Genomic DNA, 17,984 nt, shown 5'->3' with positions numbered 1-17,984 from the left:
TTTTTGTAGAGAAAGGGTCTCACTTTGTTGCCCAGGCTGGTCTCGAACTACTGAGCCCAAGCGATCCATCTGCCTCAGCATTCCAAAGTACTGGGATTATAGGTGTGAGCCACTGTGCCCTGATTACACTTTTTAAGAAGAAAGCAAGTCCACAACTCCTTCAGTTTTTGAGCAAGTGAACCAAGGAAGATTCAGTCTATTCTTAGGAAGTATTACCAGTGTTTGTACCATAGCAAAAGCTAACATTCATTCCTTTAATATAGTGCTTCTTAAGTGACAGTTTTTCTTTTTTTTTTGAGCCAGAGTTTTGCTCCTGTTGCTCAGGCTGGAGTGCAATGGCGCGATCTTGGCTCACCGCAATCTCCACCTCCCGGGTTCAAGCGATTCTCCTGCCTCAGCCTCCTGAGTAGGTGGGACTACAGGTGCACGCCACCAAGCCCAGCTAATTTTTGTGTTTTTAGTAGAGACGGGGTTTCACCATGTTGGCCAAGATGGTCTCGATCTCCTGACCTCGTTATCTGCTCGCCTCAGCCTCCCAAAGTGCTGGGATTACAGGCATGAGCCACCATGCCTGGCCAACAGTTTTTATTTATCCCAAGGTGTCACCATTAAAAAAAAACTTCATGAGGCCAGGCACGGTGGCTCACACCTGTAATCCCAGCACTTTGGGAGGCCAAGGTGGGGGGATCACGAGGTCAGGAGATCAAGACCATCTTGGCCAACATGGTGAAACCCCGTCTCTACTAAAAATACAAAAATTAACTGGGCATGGTGGCACGTGCCTGTAATCCCAGCTACTAGGGGAACTGAGGCAGGAGGATCACTTGAACCCGAGAGGTGGAGGTTGCAGTGAGCTAATATCGTGCCACTGCACTCCAGCCTGGCGACACAGTGAGACTCCATCTAAAAACCAACCAACCAACCAACCAACCAACCAACCAAACAAACAAACAAAAAACCCTTTATGAAATCAATGATGCTCAAATCGCTATAATAAATATAATACAGAGAGCTTGGAAATTTGGGAATTTCTGGCCCCTGCCCAGAGAGATTTTGAATCAATAGGTCTAGCGTTGGGCCTGAAGTCTGGCTTTTCAAATACAGAACCCAGGCAATTCTGATTCGTGGGGTCCAAGAATAAAAAAATTTGAGAAGCATTAATTTAAAGGATTCTGAGAAATTGTTTTAAAAACAATCTTTAAAAAGATCTAAAGTGAACTTTAATTTTTAAGGTTATGGACTTCCACCTTTAGTAAGGGGACCAGGTAGCTAAGACCAGCCCTATTACTGAGGACAACTAGAAAAGCTGAATAAAATATTTCCTAAAAATTTGCTTGAAGTAATCTAAGCATTATGAAGGTAGTGAAGAAGACCAAGATCTTGGAAAGTGGAAGAATCTAGAGGATTGAGTTCAAGATCTGTTGTCATTTCCCCATTTGGTATTTGCCAACTATAGTAGAAGTGGCTGGAAGGCTGAGCAGTGCTTTCAACATTTTGTCAGTTCAGGGATACAAGTTAAAAACTAGCTCCAGCCCAGCAATGAACAAGTGAAATTTGAAATTAAAAACATACCATTTACGGCTGGGTGCAGTGGGTCATGCCTGTAATCTCAGCACTTTGGGAGACCGAGGCGGGCAGATCACCTGAGGTCAGGAGTTCGAGACTAGGCTGGCCAACATGGTGAAACCCCGTCTCTACTAAAAATACAAAAAATTAGCCGGGTGTGGAGGTGCACATCTGTGATCCCAGCTGCTCGGGAGGCTGAGGCAGGAGAATTGCTTGAACCTGGGAGACGGAGGTTGCAGTGAGCTGAGATTGCGCCACTGCACTCCAGCCTGGGAGACAGAGTGAGACTCTATCTCAAAAACAAACAAACAAACAAACAAACAAAAAAACAAGAAACAACAAAAAAACACCATTTACATTAGCATCAACCCCAATGAAATATTTAGGTATAAGTCTAACAAAATATGTTAAAATCTGTATGAAGAAACCTACAAAACTCTGATGAAAAAAATCAGTAAAGAGCTAAATAAATGAAGGATTTCTATATTATGGATAAGAAGGCTCAATGTTGTTAGTTAGATGTCAGTTCTTCCCAACTTGATATATAGATTCAGTGCAATCCCAATCAAAATCACACCATGTAATTTTGTGCATATCAACATATCAATTCTAAAGTTCATATGGAAGCTGGGTGCAGTGGCTCACACCTGTAATTCCAACACTTTGGGAGGCTGAGGTGGGTGGATTGCTTCAGCACAGGGATTTGAGACCAGCCTGGGAAACATGATGAAACCCCGTCGCTACAAATATACCAAAATTAGCTGGTCGTGATGGCAAGCGCCTGTCATCCCAGCTACTTGGTAGGCTGATGTGGGAGGATGTCTTGAGCCCAGCCAGGAGGCAGAGGTTGCAGTGAACTGTGATTGCAATGCACTGCAGCCTGGGCGACAGAGCCATTTTTTACTTATCTCAAAAAAATAAGTAACGGCCTGGTGTGGTTGCTCACACCTGTAATCCCAGCACTTTGGGAGGCCGAGGCAGGCGAATCACTTGAGGCCAGGAGTTCAAGACCAGCCTGGCCAAAATGGTAAAACCCTATCTCTACTAAAAATACAAAAGTTAGCCAGGCATGGTGGGGGGCACCTGTAATCCCAGCTACTCAGGAGGCTGAGGCAGGAGAATTGCTTGAACCCAGGAGGCAGAGGTTGCAGTGAGCCGACATTGTGCCACTGCACTCCAGCCTGGGCAACAGAGCGAGACTCCATCTCAAAAAAAAAAAAATTAAAAAATAATACCCATAGAATGTCTAACACCAAGAGTGAACTTTGGGTGATAATGATGCATCAACATAGGTTTATCAATTGTAATAATTTATATTATTCTGGTGTGGGACATTGATAGTGTGGGATGCATGTGTGATATGGGCACTGTACTTCCTGCTAAATTTTGTTGTGAACCTAAAACTGCTCTGAAACCAAAGTCTATTTAGAAGGAAAAACAGTTGAGTATATCATGTGTAGAACGCCCCAAGATTTGGAATGGGACATCTAAGGGTAGACTCTTGAGACTAAGAATGAAACAGAACTGGCATGAATTGAAGCCCAGCTTTGAGAATTCTGGCAGGTAGAAAATCTCAGTCCCTAAAATTGGATTAAGGTGACTCTGGGTTCCTAGTGCCCTAGGACAAAACTCCTCTCTGAAGGAAGAAAATATTGTTACTACAGATTATTTCAGCAAAGTTTCAAATACAGTGCCCAGCACGTAATCAAAGATAATGAGGAGATAATGTGAATGAGAATCAAAAAAAGCAAGTGCCTCCAGGGGCTCTAGAATGATCAGAAACAGGATCTAAAATAACCATGTTAATTATTGTTAAGGTAGATAGAGAATGTCAACTGAGAATTTGAATTATTAACAAGGACATAGCAAATTTGAAAAAGACCAATAGAAATTGTAGGACTGAAAAACTATAATACAGATTAAGAATTATATGGGCCGGGCGTGGTGGCTCAAGCCTGTAATCCCAGGACTTTGGGAGGCCGAGGCGGGTGGATCACGAGGTCAGGAGTTCAAGACCAGCCTGGCCAACATGGTGAAACCCCGCCTTTACTAAAAATACAAAAAAAATAATTAGCCAGGTGTGGTGGCACGCGCCTGTAGTCCCAGCTACTCAGGGAGGCTGAGGCAGAGAATTGCTTGAACTTGGGAGGTGGAGGTTGCAGTGAGCCGAGATTGCACCACTGCACTCCAGCCTGGGCGACAGAGCGAGAATCTGTCTCAAAAAAAAAAAAAAAAGAACTACTGCTGCTCTAGCTTATTTCAGCTTACTCTCTGACCTTCAATTTAGATGTTATTTATGTATTTATTTTGGAAGCTTTTCCTGACTAACTTGCTTGGATGTAGGCTCCCTTAATAATCCTCTTCACCTATTACTAGCAGCTCTTTTCAAGGCCATTGTATTTTTTTTAATATAATGGTTTTACTGAGATAATTAGCTTATACTGCTCACCTCTTTAAAATATATAATTTTTAGTATATTCATATAGCTGTGCAACCATCACCAATCAATTTTAGAGCATTTTCATCACTTCCAAAAGGAACTCTGTACCCATCAGCAGTCACTTTCCATTTTCTCCCTAATCCTTCAGCCCTAGTAGGAGGCTGGAGCAGTAGCTCACTAACGTTGCTTTGAACATTAGTGTACATGTTTTTGTTATATGTTTTATTTTTATTTTTAGAAACAGAATGTATTAGTCTGTTCTCACATTGCTGTAAAGAGCTGCCTTAGACTGGGTAATTCATGAAGAACAGAGGTTTAATTGACTCATAGTTCTGCAGGCCTAACCGGAAGCATGACTGGAAGGCCTCAGGAAACTTACAATCATGGACCAAGGCAAAGGGGAAGCTATCACCTTCTTCACATGAGAGCAGGAGAAAAAGAGTGTGAAGCGGAAAGTACTACGCACTTTTAAGCAACCAGATCTCTTGAGAAGTCACTCACTATATTGAGAACAGCAAGGGGAAAATCTGTCCCCATTATTCACTCACCTCCCAAGTCCCTCCCCCAACACTGGGAATAACAACTGGACATGAGATTTGAGTGGGGACACAGAGCCAAACCATATCACAGGGTCTCACTACGCTGCCCAGGCTAGAATGCAATCATAGCTCACTGTAATCTTGAACTCTTGGCTTTAAGGTATCCTCCTGCCTTGGCCTCCCAAAGTGCTGGGATTATAGGCATGTGCCACTGAGTCTGGAATAGATATATGTTTTCAATTCTCTTGGGTATATACCTAGGAGTGAAATTTCTGGGTCTTATGGTGACTTTATGTTTTACAATTTTGGGAACTGACAGACAGTTTTTCAAAACTTTTTTTTTTGAGACAGGGTCTTGCTGTGTTGTCCAGGCTATATAGTGCATTGGCTCACAGGCTTGATCACAGCATAGCACACTGAGGCTTCCACCTCCTGGCCTCAAGGGATCCTTCTGCCTCAACCTCCCAAGTAGCTAGGACTATAGGCCAGTGCCACCATGCCTAGCCTAAAGCATTTTATATTCCTACTAACAGGGTATAAGGGTTCTAATTTCTCCATAGCCTTGTCAACACTTGTTATTTTCTGTCTTTTTGAACATAGCCCTTCTAGTGGGTATAAAGTGGTATCTCCTTGTTTTTTTTTTTTTTTTTGAGACTGAGTCTCGCTCTGTCACCCAGTATCAAGCTGGAGTGCAATGGCATGATCTCAGCTCACTGCAGCCTCCTCCGCTTCCCAGGTTCAAGCGATTCTCCTGCCTCAGTCTCCCGAGTAACTGGGATTACAGGCCTGAGCCACCAAGCCTGGCTAGCTTTTGCATTTTTAGTAGAGATGGGGTTTCACCATATTGGCCAGCCTGGTCTCCAACTCCTGATCTCAAGTGATCTGCCCGTCTTGGCCTCCCAAAGAGCTGGGATTACAGGTGTGAAGCACCGCGCCTGATTGTTTTTTTTTTTTTTTGAGACAAGGTCTCACTCTGTTGCCCAGGCTGGAGTGGAGTGGGATGATCTTGGCACACTGCAACATGTTGCCCAGGCTGGTCTTGAACTCCTGGGTTCAAGAGATCTGCCCACCTGGGCCTCCCAAAGTGCTGGGATTACAGGTGTGAGCCACGGTGCCCGGCCTCCTTGTGTGTGTGTGTTTTTTTTTTTTTTTTTTGAGATGGTGACCAAAAAAACAAAACAACAAACAACAAACAAAAAACAAAACAAAGTCATTCTTTTGCATGTGGATGTCCAGCAGTGGTAGTATCAACTGTTGAAAAGACTGTTCTTTCACCATTGATTTGTCTTGGTGTTTTTGTTGATGTAAATGTGAGGGTTATTGATTTATTTCAGGATTCTCAATTCTATGTGTTTATATTCTTATCCTCCATGAGTATGCCCGTAGGGCCACTGTGTATGCCAGTAGGGCCATTGTGTTTTACAGAAGAAATCTAAGAAGAATCATTCTTTTTTTTTTTTCCATTAAAAGTCATGTTTACTAATCTAGCACCACAATTCGTCTTAGAACCTCCCATGCAGTTGGAAAGGGAATATGGGAAGAGGTGAGTATGTTGGAAATGTAGGGTAGTTCTCAAATTGAGGCCCCATTTTGCTTGCTCTAAAGCCAAAAACACAGGGTCTAGCAAAGAGGATCCCAGAGGCTGGAGATGAAAACAAAAGCTTTTGGTTCAGATGGTAAAGGAGGCCCTCAAGAGCAGTAGAATCAGTGTATCCCGAAGGCAATGCTGGAGGCATTCTCATGAAGTAGGGTGTTCCTTCTTGGCATCCAAGTCCTTTTTAATTTCTTCAAGTTTTTTAGCCAGGTTTGGTATGTCATAGTTCTGAGCCAGATACATTCCAACCACGTTGCCCAATGTAAATCCAAGCAGGAATTGGAGCATGATGTTGGTGCGGAGGGCGAGGAGGGCGCAAAGGGCTGCTGCAGCTCTGCAGGCCGGTCAGAGCCTGCTTCCCCATGCGAGGGGAGCGTAATCGCCCCCCCCGCCAACCTTTTTTTTTTGAGAGAGAGTTTCGCTCTTGTCGCCCAGGCTGCAGTGCAAGGCGCGGATCTCGGCTCACTGCAACCTCCGCCTCCTGGGTTCAAGCGATTCTCCAGCCTCAGCCTCCCTGGTAGCTGGGATTATAGGCGCCAGCCACCACGCCCAGCTAATTTTTGTTATTTTTAGTACAGACGTGGTTTCACCGTGTTGGCCAGGCTGGTCTCGAACTCCTGATCTCGGGTGATCCGCCCGCCTCGGCCTCCCAAAGTGCTGGGATTACAGGCGTGAGCCACAGCGCCCTGCCAAGAAGAATCATTCTTTAACCTTAACTCAAAGCAACCAATTCAAGGGTTGGAATTACTCACTCCCCATTTAGAACTTTCAGCAGCGGTCTTTAGCATCAGTAGCCGTCAAGATTGTGTTGGGTCGTTGCTTTCTTGTTGTTTTAAATCACGGTCATGTGTTTGGCAAGGGTGCTGGTTAACCGAAAATGTTGGTTCTAGAGCTAGAAGTACTGGCATTCAAATAAACATATTTGGGGGTGGGGGGTTGATGAGCAAGGCTGGGAGGAGACAAAAGAAGTATCTCGGCTCAGTCGTCAGAGACGCGCAAGGTGTAAGGGAGAGAGCAATCTAGGTTGTGAGAGTGGCTCCAAACATTGAGACATGGAGCCAGGACCTTTGCTCCTGGGGGATGGCCCTAGTACTGATGCGTAGGACCTGGTCCTTGAAGGAGCTGACAAAACTGCCGTTCACCCGCGCGACCACCGGCAAAGCAGCTCCACAGCCTGCCCCTCCCCTTGGCTGCTCCCCCACCCATTTCCCGCCTTGTCTTTCCTCTCTTCTCTCTCTCCCTCCTCCCTGCGCGAAGCGGAAGTGACGCGAGGCGTAGCGGAAGTTACTGCAGCCGCGGTGTTGTGCTGTGGGGAAGGGAGAAGGATTTGTAAACCCCGGAGCGAGGTTCTGCTTACCCGAGGCCGCTGCTGTGCGGAGACCCCCGGGTGAAGCCACCGTCATCATGTCTGACCAGGTACCGGGCTGGGAGCCATCCAACGGCGGTGGCCAGGGCCTTCCCTGCAGGTCTGCCTGCCGCTAGGCTGGGGTCGGGGATGGAGGCGCGGGGGAGGGGAGCGCGGAATGGGGGAGGGGGCGGCCGGTGGGAACTAGGCAGGCGAGGGAGAGGAGCCGACTACGGCCGGAGGTGCCGGGGCCTGCTGCGGGGCTCCCGGAGCCGCCCGCCCCTCTCCGGGCTCGCTCATCACCCCCTGTACCCCACCGCCTCTGGTGGCGGCCTCCCTCATGTCGTCCCACTTCTTTCTCCCGGGTCGACTGGGTGCAGAGCCCCGCTTCCACCTCCCTGAGAGGGTCTCTGGAGAACCCGTCCGTCTCCCTCCAGAGGACTGATCGCAGAAGCAGGGCCCTAGGCCTCAGTTATGTAACGGGAGAGAATCCCTGACTGGGAGGCTCCGTGGCCCTGAGAAGCGGCTGGACTCTCCACTTTTTGCTTCTTCGTCGGGAGGGCGTGGGGCGGCGAGGGAGGGAGACGTCCGATGTTGTTGGGAATCCTGCCTCCGTTCGGATTGGAGCTGGGGCAAGGATGCCGCTGCTCTCCTCTGAGTCTTTTTCCGTGTGGGGGTGCAGAGCTGTCGCCTCTTTACTGTACTTTCCCGTTTCTTACTCGGGATTGGTTCATCCTAGCTCTCCAGTTGTAAGAGAGCATTCATAATAACCAAGAAAGAAAATAGAACTAAACTGCTAGAGCAACAAAAAGCATCTCACCTGGGCATTAACCTGAAGAAGTCTCATATTTTTGAGGAAAAGCATAGGAAAACTTTGTGTATGTAGAGTAGTTGCAGAATATTTGCAGAAAGTTGCCTGGTAAGGCAAAGTGCTCCAGCTCACTGTTAGTATCAATAATTTACTTGGGATTTGCACTTAATCAGGAGTGATCGATTTCCCCTTTTCTTCCTCATCCTGTTCTAATTAAACAACTTTATGGCTAGTTTTTAATTCATAAAGTTTTTGTCTGGTCTTTTGTTTGCTCAGACGACTTTGACTTTTTTTTTTTTTTTTTGAGACGGAGTGTCGCTGTGTCGCCAGGCTGGAGTGCAGTGGTGCGATCTCCACTCACTGCACCCTCCCACCTCCTGGGTTCAAGCAATTTTCGGGCCTCAGCCTCCCGAGTAGCTGGGATTACAGGCACTCACCACCAGGCACTCACCACCACACCTAGCTAAGTTTTGTATTTTTAGTAGAGACGGGGTTTCACCATATTGGCCAGGCTGGTCTCGATCTCCTGACCTCGTGATCTGCCCGCCTCGGCCTCCCAAAGTGCTGGGATTACGGGCGTGAGCCACCGCGCCCAGCCGACTTTGACTTTTTACATTATTTTTGGACTTTTACTCATTTAATGGTAGTTATTCAGAAAACTATTTTTCATTCAACTCCACGATGTACTTGAACTTTTAAATTTAACACACCTATTCCCTTGGCTTTTAACCCAGTTTTGTACCATTTCGTGAGAGCAAGTGAGGTTTTTGCAGATTGGTACTATTGTACAAAATGTACACTAAACATTTTAAAGCTTAACCATAATCTAGATGAATTTTGGATGGATCTACTTACTAATAATCTAGATTAATTCCCAAGTGGGCATTATAAGTGTTTCCCTAGGTAGTTGTTTACTTGGTTACTAGGAAGAAAAGTATAGGCGTAAATGCTTAGTTTCGTCAGCCTTTTATTTTGTTTCTCAGAAGCGTCTAGGAAGCATTTTGCAATTTATTGTAGACTGATGGAAGAGCAACATAAATAATTATAAAATGTAGAATTTATTGCTCCATTTTGAAGTCAGGTTATTTAAGAGAGACATAAAGAAATGAAGGACCTAGGATACAAATAGATTCTTTTATTTCATGTTCATACTAGGACATTATTTGTCTTTTTCAGTGTCATTCTTTCATGAGTGTTCAATGGACATTTCTAGAAACTAACATGACTTGTGATAAAACAAATTAAATGTGGAAGCAGATGTGAAAATCCAGCTGTTTTTATTAAGCCAGACATTAAAGAGATTTGCAAAAATGTGTAACAGTCCCACTCTTTCATTAATTTTGTTTTGAAAAATATTTTTAATAAAAATATATATTTGTTAACATATAACAGGTTTGTTGGTATTTTAAAATGAATTAATATTTAAGACATTTCTCAGTTTTCAGTGTTTAATACTGTAAACATCAATAGATGTAACCAACCTAACAAAAGCTTTATGGGATTCTAAATAAATTTAAGTGTAAGATTCCTGAGAACAAAAAGTTTGAGAACTGTTGCTGTAGGCTGATTGACCAACATCATTAGGACTCGCCGGGTGCGATGGCTCATGCCTGTAATCCCAGCACTTTGGGAGGTCAAGTTGGGTGGATCACGAGGTCAGGAGTTCGAGACCAGCCTGACTAACATGGTGAAACCCCGTCTCTACCTAAAAATACAAAAAATAGCCAGGCATGGTGGTGCGCACCTGTAATCCCAGCTACTCAGGAGGCTGAGGCAGGAGAACTGCTTAAACCCGGGAGGCGGGGTTTGCAGTAACTGGAGATCACTCCACTGCACTCCAGCCTGGGCGACAGAGTGAGACTCCGTTTAAAAAAAAAAAAAAGACTCAGTACATTGGCCGGGTGCAGCGCCTCACACCTGTAATCCTAGCACTTTGGGAGGCCTAAGTGGGGGAGGATTGCTTGAGCCCAGTTTGAGACCAGCCTGGGCAATATAGAGAGACGTCGTCTCTACAAAAAGTAAAATTAGCCAGGCATGATGGCCTGTACCTGTAGTCCCAGCTACTCAGGAGGTTGATATGGGAGGATCACCTGAGCCTGCGAGGTCGAGGTTGCAGCGAGCCAAGATCATGCCACTGTACTTCAGCCTGGGCGATAGAGACCCTGACTCAAAACAAAGAAGACCCAGTACAAGTTCAGTGTTGAGTGCTAAAGACTTAAAAGAGTTATAAAGCTGAACCCTTAATCTTAAGAGGTTTATAAGTGAGAACAAGAATCTCCAAATCCTGTACTGTTTAATATCAGCATGAGACTAAACCACTGTCCTAAGATGACAACCTTAATTTGAATCAAGTTATTTTAGAGTGATGTGTTTTCTGAGGCAGCTCTCAGAAGGTTATTGTCTGGTGTTAAAATAGTGAAATTGAGTAATAACAAGGTTAAAATCGGTGGACATTAAATACACACAAGACTTCAATTGCTGGGTCCTCCATTGATTAATGAAAAGATGATTGTTTTTGGAATTTGAGTGAAACACTTCTTAATGGCTGAGTAGGGTGGCTTATGCCTGTAATCCCACCACTTTGGGATCACTTGAGGCCAGGACTTTGAGACTAGCTTGGCCAACATGAGGAAAGCACGTCTTTACTAAAAATACAAAAATTAGCTGGGCCTGGTGGCTCATGCCTGTAATCCCAGCTACTTGGGAGTCTGAGGCGAGAGGATCGCTTGAGCTTGGGAGGTGGAGGTTGCAGTGAGCCGAGATCATGCCACTGCATTCCAGCCTGGGCGATAGAGCAAGACTCTGTCTCAAAAAAAAGAAAAGAAAAAAAAACCAAAAAACTTTTTTTTTTTTTTTTTTTTTGAGACGGAGTCACAAAAAATTAGCCACCATGCCCAGCTAATTTTTTTGTATTTTTAGTAGAGACGGGGTTTCACCATATTGGCCAGGCTGTCTCGAACTCCTGACCTTGTGATCCGCCCGCCTCGGCCTCCCAAAGTGCTGGGATTACAGGCGTGAGGTGCCGTGCCTGGCAAAAAAAAACAACAAAAACCCACTTCTTTATAATTTTAACAATTCCAACATCATCTAGTGGATTTGTGTACCATTATTAAATAATCCTTTAAAACAAGTTCTAAACCTAAGGCCCATAGACCATAAAGACTGAAAGTTCGCTTTACATTGCATGGAGTGTTTTGTGAGTATTTGTGCATATGTATTTTTTTTTTTTTAAGATAGAGCGTTGCTCAATTGCCCAGGCTGGAGTAGAGTGTGGTGTGATCTCGGTTACTGCAACCTCTGCCTCCTGGGTTCAAGTGATTCTCCTGCCTCAGCCTCCCTAGTAGCTGGGATTATAGACACATGACACCACACCCGGCTAATTTTTGTATTTTTTGTAGAGATGGGGTTTCACCAGGCTGGTCTCGAACTCCAGACCTCAGGTGATCTGCCCGTCTTGGCCTCCCAAAGTGCTGGGATTACAGACGTGAGCCCAGCCATATATATATATATTTTTTAAATAGGAGAAAGGACCCATAGTCTCATCAGGGGTATGTGATTCCTCAAAATGGTTAAGGACCATCCTTTAACCAGTAACAGAAATCTGATTGGGTGCTTTCCTTTAGCCCAGTCTCACCTTGTAGCAAAACAAAGTGCTCGTACAGAACCAGAAGCTTAATATCAAAAGGATAAGGGTAATTTGTACAAATATTTTCCCCTTCCTCCTTTCTGATATTTGAGTTTATAGTGTTTCTTTTTTATACCAAAATCATTAAAGGTAGCTTGGTGAGCTCTTCAATTCAAGTCTGTTAATTGTAGCAATTGGATGACTGTTCCACTCTAACTGAATCTGTATTAACACCCCCAAAAGAGAGATTGAATGATTTCCTTTTATCTTTAGTCAAGGATTTGGAAGCATTGTGTAATTCTGATTATCTGATACATTACCTCAAAATTTTGTGACTTAAAACAACAGCCATTTATTTTGTTTATAAATCTGCAATTTGGACAGGGCTCTGTGGATTAGACTCACCTCTGCTTCTTGGTGTGTGGGGCCTCAGCTGAGATGACTCAAGTGGCTGGGGGCTGGAACAGCTAGTTGTCAGGTGAGATGAGACTGGATGGGGCAAGTGTCTCCATACAGTCTCAGAGCCTTTCTTAGTGGTTTCATCATGTGATCTCAGCATGGAGACCCTAGGGTATTCAGACTTACGACTCAGGGATCATAGAGAGAATAGGTGTTCCAAGAGAACCTGGGTGGAAATAGCAAGTCTCCTACAACCTAGCCTTGGAAGTCACTTCTGTAATTCTGTTGGCCACTCAAATCACTAAGGTCAGCCAGATTCAAGGGAAAGGCATTTATTTAGACACTGTTTCTCAATGGGAGAGTAACAAAGAATTTGCAGTTATCTTTAATCTACATTAATTGTATTTTTGCTGCCATGATAGTATTATTCCCTGCAGTGTTCTATATAGCTCCCTGCTATTGATTTTTACTGATTTTAGAAATTCTTTGCTTGAGATAGCAGGAGAATATGATGAACTGGTTGTGTATTAAAATTCATAATTATGTGTACTACTATTTATATCATAGAATAGATATGTTAAACTGTAGTTATTACTTGAGTATGTAGTTAAGCATTTCATGCCCTAGGAGAAGAATAATACTGTGTCCGCTCTGATAGACATGAGGTCCTGCTAGTGGATGTTACAAATGTATAGATTGTAGCATTATCTAAACAAACTTTACTAGTAGTTTAAAAATTGAATATGAATGTTATGATTACTCATTAAGATTTAGTAGTTCAGATTTAAAAACTATTAAGTAGTTGTCAACTCATGGCATCCTTTAGTCCCGAAGGCAGTTAGGGTATCTCTTTCATAATTTTTAACATGTAATGTTAGTTATTTACGTTCCTTTTTTTTTTTTTTTTTTTCGAGATGGAGTCTTGCTCTGTGGCCCAGGCTGGAGTGCAGTGGCATGATCTCGGCTCACTGCAACCTCTGCCTCCTGGTTCAAGTGATTCTCCTGCCTCAGCGCCTCAAGTAGCTGGGAGTACGGATGTGTGTCACCACGCCTGGCTAGTTTTTATATTTTTAGTAGTAATGGGGTTTCCCCATGTTGGCCAGGTTGGTCTTGAACTCCTGACTTCAGTCATCCACCTGCCTTGGCCTCCCAGAGTGCTGGGATTACAGGTGTGAGCCACTGCGTTGCCAGTTATTTACATTCTAAGTGTCTTTTCTCCGTTACATCAGGCTTTATTTATCCTCTTTTTCCTGTAATACTTAGCACATTGAGTGGATAATTAGTAAAAAATTTTTTAAAGGAGAGTGGCCAGATTCATTCAACAAATGTTTATTAAATGTCACAATGTTCACAGCACGATTCTAGGCCCTAGAATTGGAAGGTCGCCTCAAAAACATGAAACAGCAGGTACCTTCCTCCTCCTCTTTCAGTCCTCTTGATGTTGTTTTGTTATTGAGGCAGGGCTGGTTGCCATGGAATAGTTTTTCTCTTATGATATTTTTGCATACCTTCTTCATCTTTACTTCTGTTAGCAATAGACCTGGTAACTATATCCAAAGTTGAATCATTTACTTCTTCCAGGACACTGGGATTGTTAAGGATGATTTTTTTTTTTTTTTTAAATGAAAGGTCTCACATATTTATTACTGAACCTAGCCAACCAACACGTTCATAACAGATTCAGAGAAAAAAATATATTCCCAATAAAACATGTCCAACTCTCTAGATAGTGGTGACATTTTCAGCTCGATATGGTAACATGATTGTGACCTTCAGACAGCCTAAGTATGTTGTATCATGCAATGCCTTATAGACCCAGCTTGGTTCTTCTCCAATGTCTCCTTTTGGAGTTTTACCTGATTTTATTACTAGTTTTCATCTGAATCCACTGGGGAATGGGTCGATTTTGCTTTTGTTTCTTGGCCGGGAATCACTTAACCCTGAAAGTCTTGTGAGAAGACATGGCGAGAAGTGGAGTCAAGCACACACCACGATGGCAGATAAAGGAAGAGAGGCCGATAATCTTTTTTTTTTGAGACGGAGTCTCGCTCTGTCACCCAGTCTGGAGTGCAGTGGTGCCATCTCGACTCACTGCAACCTCCGCCTCCCAGGTTCAAGCGAGTCTCCCTCCTCAGCCTCCCAAGTAGCTGGGATTACAGGCACCTGCAATCATGCTCAACTAATTTTTGATCTTTGTAGAGATGGGATTTCACCATGTTGGCTAGGCTGGTCCTGAACTCTTGACCTCAGGTGATCCGCCTGCCTTGGCCTTGCAAAATGCAGGGATTACAGGCATGAGCCACGGTGCCTGGCCCAGGTAATTTTTTATTAAGACATCTTTAGCATTCCATTTTGGAATTCCCTGAAGTTGTGATTAAAAAAAAATATATATATATATAATGCTGATATTCTATTTAATTAATTTAATTAATTAATTTTTTTTGAGACAGAGTTTCGCTCTTGTTGCCTAGGTTGGAATGCAATGGCGCCATCTTGGCTCACCGCAACATCTGCCGCCCGGGTTCAAGCGATTCTCCTGCCACAGCCTCCCGAGTAGCTGGGATTGCAGGCATGTGCCACCATGCCCGGCTAATTTTTTTTTTTTTTGAGACGGAGTCTCAGCTGGAGTGCAATGGCGTGATCTCTGCTCACTGCAACCTCTGCCTCCTGGGTTCAAGCATTTCTCCTGCCTCAGCCTCCTGAGTAGCTGGGATTACAGGCACGCACCACCACGCCTGGCTAAGTTTTTTTATTTTTAGTAGAGACGGGGTTTCACTGTGTTAGCCAGGATGGTCTTGATCTCCTGACTTTGTGATCCGCCTGCCTCGGCCTTCCAAAGTGCTGGGATTATAGGTGTGAGCCACTGCGCCCGGCTAATTTCATTTTTTTTTTTTTTTAAGTAAAGATGGGGCTTCTCCATGTTGGTCAGGCCTGTCTCGAACTCCCGACCTCAGGTGATCTGACTGCCTTGGCCTCCCAAAGTGCTGGGATTACAGGCGTGAGCCACTGAGCCATCCCGGCTGATATTCTGTTTCTTTTTAAAAGAGTCATGGGGAAAAGTTCACACAGATACTGTTATTGAGCACCTTAGTTTTACAGTTTAAAATCTGGATAATTCCTGCAATGTGACTATGTTTACTTAAAGATACATTGTATCGGTTATATTTTTTGGCTATTTTTGCATTCAGTTGCCTTTTCTGAGCTAATGAGGATCTGAAGGAAAAGACCTGAAGGAAGGAAGGAAGGGTGGAGTTTTGTTTGCTGGGCTGGTTGTTCTCAATATCTAGGGCCAGTTATTTTTAAAGGTTTTACCAAAGAGTAATATACGTACAAAAAAGTGCAAAGAGTGTTTGGTTTGCTGAACTTTCACAAACTGAACACATCCATGCAACCAGCACTCAGATGAAGAACCGCTGTATTGACTTAACAAGTAGAATAGTTTTGTCTGTTTTTATACAGCATAACATTTTATAAGTGAAATCATACAGTATGTATCTCTGTGTGTTGGTTCTTTTGCCCAGCACTGTTTAGAGGTTTGTTCATTATTATTGTATATAGTTGTATGTTATTACATCTCATTGCTGTGTGGCTTTCCGTTGTGTGGAATGCAGTACACTCAATTTACTTATTCATTCTGCTTTTGATGCCCATTGAGGAATTTTCTAGCGCCTGTTTTTATGAGCCAAACTTATACCTTTTAAAGCACCTTCTATTTCAGGATTACTTTTGGGCTGAATAACAGAAAGTTTGATTTATTGTAGGTTAAACAATTTTTTTTTCTCATAAAACAAGAAGTGTAGACAAAAGTAGCTCAAGGCTGATGTGGTAGCTCCACAGTTCCTTCATATTATTTTCTTCTCCATCCTTAACAGCAGTCTTTCACTCTGGTGTTTGTCCACTTGTGGGCACAAAAAAGCTACTTTGTGTTCCAGACAGGAGAAAAGGGAAAAAGTATGTCACTTTATATCTCTTTGGCCAAAATGGGTATAAAAGAAGCTGGGAAATACGTTTTTTATCTGGGTAAATTTAGGTTTCCCTTTGTAAGGAAGAAAGGGAAAATAGATATCAGATAGGTAATTAACAATGTCTGTCATACTTCCAAGTCTGCTTGCTAGTACTTTTGGATGCAATCAAACTGGTTTGTTCTAGGGTTAGCATAGGTCTAGACTCAAAGGGTAAGGTTTACACAACCAGTAAAATTTTTAGTTATAGTTTTTAGTTCCTGAGAAGCTATCTGTGCATGACTAGTGTTTAACTACCATTCAGGGTTGAATGTAAATATTCAGAGGCCCATTGTGTTGACAGCTTTGACCTAAACCTTGAAGTTATGCAGTTAAATCTGGTCAGTTCTGTTCTAAATCTCTAGTACCGTCTTACTAAGTTTGAACATATGCATCATGAAGATGAAAATATACATATATTTTTGTGTTTTTAGAATTGTGGGCCCAGTGCAGTGGCTTACTCCTGTAATCCCAGCACTTGGGAGGCTGTGGCAGGCGGATTGCCTGAGCACCAGAGTTCGAGACCAGCCTGGGCAACATGGTGAAACCCTGTCTCTATGAAAAAATACAAAATTTAGCTGGGTGTGGTGGTGTGCGCCTGTAGTCCCAGCCAGTGAGGAGGCGGAGTTTGCAGTGAGCCGAGATCGTGCCACTGCACTCCAGCCTGGGTGACACAGCGAGACTCAAAATAAATAAATAAATAAAATGGAATTGTGGTAAATTATTTAAGTATAAGGGAAGTAACTTCACTGTAATTCTCGGTTTTTCCCTTTTAATGGTGCATTAGAATTATCCTGTTTAACCCTTTTTGAGCTTTCTTCATTAGGAAATAAAATAAATTGATATATATATGGAATTTGAAGCTTGGAGTGACTTTTTTTTTTTTCCGAGACAGTCTTGCTCTGTTGCCCAGGCTGGAATGCACTGGCGTGATCTCTGCTCACTGCAAGCTCCACCTCCTGGGTTCACGCCATTCTCCTGCCTTAGCCTCCCAAGTAGCTGGGACTACAGGCGCCCACCACCACGCCCAGCTAATTTTTTGTGTTTTTAGTAGAGATGGAGTTTCACCATGTTAGCCAGGATGGTCTTGATCTCCTGACCTCATGATCTGCCTGTCTTGACCTCCCAAAGTGCTGTAATTACAGGCATGAGCCACCGTGCCTGGCTGGAGTGAATTTTTTAATGAATTTTTTAAAATTTATGTTTAAATGTACTGTATTATAATGAATCCTTGTGGCCTTCTCATGGCCTATAATCTACAGCATCCCATTATACTCCCCCATATTATTTTGGAGCCAATTCTAAATATTGTTATCATTTCATCTGTAAATATTTCAGTATGTATCTTTAAAAGAGAAGGGCTTTTTCTTTATTTTTAATTTAAATTTAATTTTTTTTTTTTGAGACAGAGTCTTGCTTTGCCGCCTGGGATGGAGTGCAGTGGTGCCATCTCGACTCACTGCAAGCTCCGTCTTCTGGGTTCACTCCATTCTCCTGCCTCAGCCTCCCGAGTGGCTGGGACTACAGGCACCCACCACCACATCCAGCTAATTTTTTGTGTTTTTAGTAGAGATGGGGTTTCACCATGTTAGCCAGGATGGTGTTGATCTCCTGACCTTGTGATCCACCCACCTCGGTCTCCCACAGTGCTGGGATTACAGGTG

General features: G+C 43.6%; 2 protein-coding genes and 1 pseudogene across 2 annotated transcripts in view; 1 reads left to right on the top strand and 2 right to left on the bottom strand.

Annotated features, from left to right (window-relative positions):
• Positions 1-5,843: 5,843 nt before the first annotated feature.
• Positions 5,844-7,287, bottom strand: LOC101147067 (short transmembrane mitochondrial protein 1-like). The gene has a single exon (XM_055379411.2). It carries the CDS (start codon positions 6,425-6,427, stop codon positions 6,284-6,286), a length of 144 nt encoding a protein of 47 aa, XP_055235386.1. The 5' UTR covers positions 6,428-7,287; the 3' UTR covers positions 5,844-6,283.
• A 97-nt stretch (positions 7,288-7,384) lies between these two features.
• The window catches only part of SUMO1 (small ubiquitin like modifier 1), a 32,410-nt gene continuing 21,810 nt past the window's right edge, over positions 7,385-17,984 (top strand). Inside the window, exon 1 of the mRNA XM_004033062.5 lies at positions 7,385-7,555. Coding sequence (XP_004033110.1) covers positions 7,544-7,555 — 12 coding nt within the window. The 5' untranslated portion in view covers positions 7,385-7,543. The remainder of the gene's footprint in view (positions 7,556-17,984) is intronic.
• On the bottom strand, positions 14,127-14,282 carry LOC101147423 (large ribosomal subunit protein eL39-like; annotated as a pseudogene).

The sequence above is a fragment of the Gorilla gorilla genome, chromosome 11 (genome assembly GCF_029281585.2).
Source record: "Gorilla gorilla gorilla isolate KB3781 chromosome 11, NHGRI_mGorGor1-v2.1_pri, whole genome shotgun sequence".
NCBI lineage: Eukaryota > Metazoa > Chordata > Mammalia > Primates > Hominidae > Gorilla > Gorilla gorilla.
Note: the sequence above shows the minus strand (reverse complement) of the source record. Positions and strands in the feature narration are given on the sequence as shown.